Source organism: Eurypyga helias, unplaced genomic scaffold (genome assembly GCF_000690775.1).
Source record: "Eurypyga helias isolate BGI_N326 unplaced genomic scaffold, ASM69077v1 scaffold15202, whole genome shotgun sequence".
NCBI lineage: Eukaryota > Metazoa > Chordata > Aves > Eurypygiformes > Eurypygidae > Eurypyga > Eurypyga helias.
Window position 1 is genome coordinate 68483 of NW_010237970.1, and position 8167 is coordinate 76649.

General features: G+C 42.3%; 1 protein-coding gene across 1 annotated transcript in view; it reads right to left on the reverse strand.

Annotated features, from left to right (window-relative positions):
* LOC104506660 (E3 ubiquitin-protein ligase PDZRN3-like) overlaps positions 1–6619 on the reverse strand; it is a 30480-nt gene extending 23861 nt beyond the window's left edge. The window contains 1 exon segment of the mRNA XM_010147683.1: positions 6551–6619. Coding sequence (XP_010145985.1) covers positions 6551–6619 — 69 coding nt within the window.
* Positions 6620–8167: the final 1548 nt, after the last annotated feature.

Genomic DNA, 8167 nt, shown 5'->3' on the forward strand with positions numbered 1-8167 from the left:
TAGGATAGCTCTGAAGATAATCTGTGTTGCAGAGGGTTACTGAAGTTGCTCCCAAGACAAGATGAAAAGAACTCCCAGTGATGCTTTCTGGGAATCAGCAGCAGTGACAGATCCAAGGGGGCTCATTCATAAGAGCGCCTGCTCCTTCCGTAGCTACCTGGTATCTGCAGAGCAGGCTCTGTCACCTTGGGCCTCCTGTCTCAGGCCACTGAGCAGCGCTCTCAGCTGAAGAACACAAACCTCAGGAGCTGTCGTGGAGGTAGAAGTCCCACCACCTCACTGTACAATTCCAGCCCATCCTGCTCGACCACAGCCTATAATTTTCACACTGTGCAATTGATAAAAACACCTTCATTTTCTTTTTTTGGCTAAAACTGATGGTAGTTACACAGCTGTTGTCAGGTCAGGTACAAGAAAGAGCTTCTGTTGCACTCTGCAGGCAACTCTGCCCGATGTAAAAAAGACTTTCTCATCAGCTGTGATCTTTTAACATACGAACCTCCACTTTCTCCAAAACTGTGCCGTAGGAGCTAATGTGCTCCGTGTGATCCATGGGAATGCATAAACCAAATATGGTTTTAGTCTGATCATACAATGACTCCTTCTGTAAAGCATTTTATTTCTCAAGTGCTCCCCGGAGCCTGGTGGCAGCGTTTGAGAAATGGAGTGCTACTGAACGCAGCTCAGGTGGTGTCTCACTGTAAAGCCACAAGTTGTTTCAGCAATTAGACATGAAGTGGTGCCTGGTTCCTGTGCCAGCAGCCAGTGTGTCTGAGCACCTACAGCATGTCCATGTCCAGAATTATTATGGGATTGACACAAGTAAGAACATGCTGCCATGATGATTTCCATCTTTCTTTTAGATGGTGGCCTCTAGCTTTTTGCCTGAAGACACGCTGTCTGAATAGGACTGCTTCCTTCAGTTGTCACTGTTTAAAGGAGTCAATGTTGTAGTCTTGCTTAAAGTTCATATATATTTTATTTAATAAATAAATAAATATTCTCCCACCCTCCTGTCACATCCTTAACTGGCTACTGGGTTCAGGAGGGGTAGCTGGATCTGGTTACATGTACCCACTGAGTCTCAGGAACAGTCCTAATGTACCTGTACATGCAGACCTGTCCTCCCCTCGTGAAAGCGGGGCCTGACCTTTGGTTTCATTATTAACGACCACAGCAATGCACATTTATTAAATCTGCACTTTTTCGTGACTCCATATGTTACCTTTTCCCAGCCCATGTCTGACATGTGACAGTAAAGCACAGAGTGATTGTCCCTCGTGCCTTCTCCCTTGTGACTTCTTGCCACCTGCTTTATAGCTCTAAACAGATGTATAAGTGTAAAGCACTACAAAACTCATCTTTTCAATCATTTATCACTTAAAAAAAATCCAAATAAAGCTATGCTATGGTTAAGCATGTTATCTGCCTGCTTAAAGAAGAAAAGCACCATGATTTTAGGAAGATTGTGAAGCAATAAGATACTTCAGCTGCACAGCAGGTCAAATGACCCATTTATATCACAGGTGACCATTAGATATTCTGTTTATTTCATACCACATCTTGTTTATGTTCCTTTAATGACTAAAATATTCCTCTAACATGCAATGAGGAGTATCTTTCAGAGAAATCCTAACAGAGGCATTGCATTATTCATCGTCAAGTGAAGAGGAAAATTTCAATTGCCAGTTTCTGGTAAACGTCTAATTAAGAAAGAGGGTTTCTGAGCCACAGACAGGCGCCACAATCATTAAAGGGCAGTTTTCTGAAGATTATGAGTCTCCAGTCTGTCAAGCAGAGTTTTTCTACAGCTGAACTAATTCAGCAGTAGAAAAAACCCTGTCTAGAACAAAGCCCGTGGAATTAACATCTTGTTTAAGCAAACACATGCCTACTTTGAAGTAAGTGTGATAGGCTCACAACTGTTATTGAGGTCAAGTTTAATGGTAGTGAAGTGACAGAATATAACTTCAGTGCTATTCTTAATTTCAGCTGCAGCACAGACAGTGAACACACAGAGTATCTGAAGCCTCACAGTGTATTTCAAGCAGACCAGTTTACTATAATTGGCTCAACCAGTTTGGCCTTAACATGGAAAACTACTGAAAGGTAGACCAACTAATTCTCTGGCTGCCCAATTAAACTTGAGGGCATGAAAAGCATATGTACAGAGGCAATTATTTTTGTTTCTTACAGTTTTGATTAGAGAATTTTTTGACCTTACTGTTTATTTTGGCAAGCTTCATTCTGGCCCTGATTTAGGGTAACATCATTGCTCAGCACGTTTAAGTCTAGCTAGACTGTTTCCTTGAATCCGGCTTTTATAGTGACTGATTACTTTAGTCTAATTTTTGCATGTCTGAACACGTGAATGGAATTCTAATGGCGAAGGGAACCATATCAGTGATCAGCTCAGTGCACCTGGTTTGCGTGCGGGTTCTGCGGAAGGAATAGTCTCCTCGCAAGTGATGCTGCTGGAAGTTGCCAATGAAATACAGTGTCGCTTAGTTCCTCATCACTACTGTCGTCTCATTAGCACAGCAATTTGTATGCTGACCTTGGTGCTTCTGTAACCTTGGCTGCATTGTCTCTTACTCTAGTTTAAAAGACAAATCCAGCTTGCCCACTATTGTTTTTCCCAATGCTGTCATTTTTATTTGTATCAGAGACATGCCGAGCCAAGAGCATGTGAACGGGGCTTTCAAGTTACCACGATACTAAAAGGTCATTACATCAACTGTTTATTTATATGTGAACTTTAGTATTTGTGAAAGGTGCCAGCTCAACAATCATGGAGGCAGAAATCTTCTGACCTCGGATCTTCTGAAGCAAGGGCAGCGGCTACGTGAGCTCATTTCCTGCCAGCGCTTCTATCCTTATTCTGGAGGGACAGCCTGGAGGAAAGGGGTTAGTCTCCATACTCGCTTATCGCATGATTTCTCAGCTGGAAGTGCCAGTTTTGATGGGTTGTTTTAATGATATCTTCCCACCATGAGAACTGGATGGACTCCATCATCTCAAATCCCAGGGAACAGCTTTAAGCATTGCCCATCCAGTTTTGTCACCTGTGATTAAAAATTCTATGTTCTTATCCTTGGAAATATTAAGTGTCTATTTCGGAGATTATTTCACTGTGTACTTACTTCCCCAGCTGTCTGTAAACATGTGCTCAGAGTGAAATAGGTACTCAGAAAGTTTCTTAAAGTGAGGACTTAGTTTTTTTTTTTTCTTCACCAGTTCTACAAACTCAAAAGCTCTGCTGTCTCAGCTGACTCATTCTTCAAGTTTCCTTCAATGCAGATTACTTTTTGGTCCCTCAGGAATTTTCCTACAAAGGGAAAAGCCCTTATTTCTGTTATTGTCTGCATGGGAGCTGATGATATTAGAAAAGCAAACCAGAAACCTGGTCTAAAACACTCTCCCAATTTTCTGGTTTCCTTCCCCCTTCTCCTTCCATTTTCACAACCTTAAACATCATCTTAAGAAAATTTCCACTTAACTAGAAACCCAAAATCTAATAGCATACAGCTACTACATTTGCTGCATGCAACTGGGAAGTAAACCCTGAGGATACACCTAAGATACCACGTGCGTCGCGCTGCTGCCACAAGCACGCTTATCGCCAGTGACACTGTTCCTTGCATCAAGATTTCAAGCTGCCACAGCTCCCTTTGTATCTGTAGTACAAGGCATTGATATGCACAGCTACAATAGACTTTAATGACGAGGTGTCTTAATTTGGTTTTTATTATGTGATTAAAGGTACAATAAGGTATGTGTTCAACAAGAGGGAAGACCATTGTTCTGCATCATTAAGCTCACAGCAGCCCAAAAAGAAATTGTAGGCAATGTGCCAAAGCCCTTAATGAAGAGGATCTCTTTGAATTATCTATGGATGAGGAAGGGATAAAGCCTGAGTCCTGGTATATTTGATCCTCTTTGTGCTCTCTGTTATGAGGACTTACGGAGCCAGACGTACCGGACCTTCTGGAATTGTAATTTATTGAAGCATTAATTTCCCAGCCACACTAAAGCTCTTGGCCTAATAGAGAAAGTGCAGTTATGTACTATTATTAATTCTGCAAGTGTTTTCTGAATTCCTACATCTCAGAGTCATGAACTTTTAAAAAATCAGGCTAAATAAGGGGATTTATTTGTAACAATGCTCAATATTTCCTAAAACAAATTATGCAAATTTTGTCTAACTCAAGACTACTAAAAAAAAAAATCATCTTTTAGTTTTCTCAGAAGTGGCAATGTTGTCATTTCACATGATACTAGGGTGACATGGGTGATAAAAGTAAAACCCCTGTAAGAGGTATTTGGTACTGCTAGCATATTTTGAAACTTTTGTCTTTTATATCCTGTTGTTTTAAATTAAAATGATTCTTCATCTCCCTCACTGTTAAATTTTAACTGATTGCTCTTCTGTGTAGGTTATATGAGGATGCATTTTTATAGTTACAGTGACATGTAATTATCCCCATGTACTCCCTGTGCTACAGAATTCCCTCCCACCTATCTTGTAAAACAGAGAAATCAAAGTGGTGCCCTATTAAAATAATTTTGCATGATAATTTATATTCTGGAGTAATCAGGGATTATAGTCTTAAATAATTCAGGTTTTACTAGAAATCACAGTTTTACAGGATTACAGGCACCTCTCACTTCAGTAGAAGCTGAGGGTATTCCAACCCTATTTCCCAAAGGACTTCCATGCTCTGAGTTAATCGTGGGTGCTGTGCACTGTGCTCCACACGCTGCTGAAGCAAGGCTGCAGTACTCTGCAGGTTGACTTCTAAATCCAAACTACTCCCAGGAATCTGCACCTGCAGCCAGCAATGGATAGTTTAGTCATCTTGGATATCAAGGCGACTGCTCCTGTGCATGATTTTAAGGACATGTTGTATTTGAAGAATGTTGTCCTGCATCTGTTAGGAGATGTCAGTAACTTGTAAAGGCTCTCTGCTGCCTTCGTTTCACCCCAAAAATCGTGCAAGCTTCCTAAACAATCGAAATATTCATAATTTGTTCTGCTGCCTTGGTTTGTTCTGAATGTGATTCACGGACAGTCCTCAAACCCAGGCTGCAAGAAAACTTGGCAACCTGGGGGGATAAGTAACTGCCATTGCAGCCACTGCTTGATCTGAACAGAGGAGTCCACAAACAATACCTGGCACCAGCTCTGCTGCTGCAGGCAGCATCTGAAACTAGTTCTCAGCACAGAATAGCGCCCGAGAAATCTGATTACCTTTCTCTCAAATTCTTCCCACCACTGCATGCATAGCGGCTTAGCAAGGGAAAGTGAGTTAGTATAAATAGAAGTGACACTAAGCATGTCTTCCTATTTGCTCTCACAAGTTTTTTTTCTTCCATAAAGCGTCAGTATCCTTTGGGTGAGGGAGCGAGAATTAGATCAAACTATGTGTTTAAAATTTAATCACTTCCCTACTCACATAACACACAAACCACATATTTTATGCACTTTGTTGTCCATGACATCAGTATCTGTGATGAGATATGGGAGGTAAGGCAGTGAGGACCGCTGAGCAATTCCCGAGCCTGGCAGCGCAGGGACACGTCACCCGGCCTGATGTCCCTCTGACGGGGGTGACTGTCACTTATTCTGAGCCGCCTCAGGAGTGACAAGGTGGTCAAGCACAGCCTGAAGGTCTGGGTAGCTTCTCATTATCTGGAGTGTTTGTACAGACAGCCCACCTCAGGTTTTCAGAGGTTAACCGTAAGCTTTCCGCCTATGATTGATTATTTCAGAAGAGATCAGCAGGAGTACGTCCCTAACACCTGGCCACGGCTTTGCATGGGTCCATCATGCTGTTTTGCTCCAAATCATACTTCAGATGTGACAAGAGAGAGAAATTGCAGAGAGGGAGATAATACAGACAGAAGGAAAAACAGAAACATAGGAAACAAGATCTTTGTAATAGACTTGTGTGTCACCACATTGTTAGAAAACCCATCACATACCTAATATGAACAATTTGGCATATAAAACCTGTAGAGCCGTCGTGTTGCTCTGTCCACTGTATTTGTAAGCTGGTATTTCTACACAGAGAGGTGCAAAAACTACAAACTGATATAAACTTCTATTAGCAGGAACAGGCACTGAGAGACCGAACTGAGCGCTGAATGAAGGCACTGCTCAGAGAGAAGTGTCTGTAGGTACTTGTAAACAGACAGAAACCCTTCCCTGCACCTCTTCCCAAACTTACTGAAAGCGCGCGCGACCAAGCTATGCCCCTTGTCAAGAAATTTTGCCTAATACATATTGAAGTCCTATTCTGTGCCATCAAGTTTTCTAAAAAGTTTGACATGTAATAGTGTGCATTTAAACATTTGATGTTCTGCAAGTGTGAATGGGAAGGTACCTCATAAAACCACAGCCACTGTCATACACGTATCAAACAAGGCAAACCCCCTTCCATGTCCACTTGCATAAGCAGGTTCTGCTCTTCCGTTTTCCCTGTCCTTAACAGCTGTTACAAGCCTAAAAGAGAACGTTTGCTTTTAGAAATGAAATCTAATTCTTTACCTGACAAACTTCATACAGTAACTTGTACTGCTCTTCTTGCTTCTGCAGAGTGCACAGACTGCATCCCATGTTTAAATAAATGCCAGAAATAATCTTCCCTATTCACCAGAGCAGCCACAGAAATCTGTCAGCAAGCATGCGGGCAGGTACCCTCCAAACCCCGAGGTGGGTCGGCCGGACCGAACAGCTGACGGTGGTATCGCACAGGGTGCTGCGGAGCAACTGAGCTGGTTTGTCGTGCTCTGCCTCCTTCCCTGGCAGCAGACAGCACTCCCTCTGCCGATCCGCTGCCGCACGCCGCTCCAGTGCACACCCTATATACTGCTCCTCATGCATATTAATCAGCTCTCATTGACTATTCATAGCAGACAGTGATACAGAAGCTATAATTGCCAGCTATGACAGCTGAAATTTCTCTAATTAACAGGCAAGTGCTTCAGTAGCAGGCGTAATAAAAGACACTAACAATTTTGTAAACCATTTTGTAGCAATTACAAATAAACACGGCTACGTTTTACTGTGATCCCTCAGGATAATTCTTAACATATTTAAGCAGGCTCAAACTGCAGTCTAAATGTAAGTCACAATGAAATGAATGCACAGTACAAAACTCAGCAGTGGCTGTGATAAAGTTGAATATGCTTAGCAGCATTTATTTTCCTCTCATGCTGTGGTGGCATCTGAGAGCCTGGGTTTTATCGCAGGAGATGGCTGCACCAGGCATTTGCCAAACAACACTGAAAGGCCATCTCTACCCCTGAAAGTCCACGTGCAGCCTTAGGGCTTGGCTACAAAGCAGAGGAGAGATATGGGAATGTATGTGAATTAAAGAGTGCCTTGGATTAGTATCTATAGATGAGCTGTAGATTAACATTTATACCAACTGAAAAATGGCCATCTATGCTACTGACCCTCTTGTATTTGCAGAGGGCAAATGGGTGATTCACATATCATTGTGTTAAAGATAAAACGTTGCCAGATTATAAAAAGATCTACAATAAACTAAGCATGGCATTTACGACTGTTCAGTACTGGAGGGCCGCGCTGAACCTGTGCCACAATGTAAAGGATAAAGTATCAGCGAACTGCCCAACGAACGAGAAAAGTGCTCCTAAGTCATGAGCTTTATGGGTGTTTTCCAGCCTGTAGGAAACCCCACCTTGCGTTACATGGTTGGACTGACCATACTCTTTTCAACAGTTTAAGCACTGGCAAAGTGTCCGCTTTTATAATCCTTATTTCCATGCGTTCTGCTATAAAGAACAGAAGGTGACAAAGTAGCTGGGAATGAGACCAAGAGTATGATTCCCATACAGGCGCTGTGTGTCAGAGGGCTGGGATCTTGTGCTGTGGTTATCTAACTGGTTTCTGACTATTTGCTTAGCAAGTTTCTGTGGATGACAATGGAAATGTTGTGCAAGGATCACCTGCAGCTTTTATGGCCAAACTCCGTCCGTAGGTATCCTGTTGGATACCCACACATTGCTATAGTTGTACCGACTCACAAACTACAGTGATCGGCTACTGAAATGCTGTGCCTGTTTCAGTACTAAACTGTACTAAATAGATGCTGTGACAAGAAGAGGTCCCTGAATTCTGCGATGTGTTTTGGTAGCA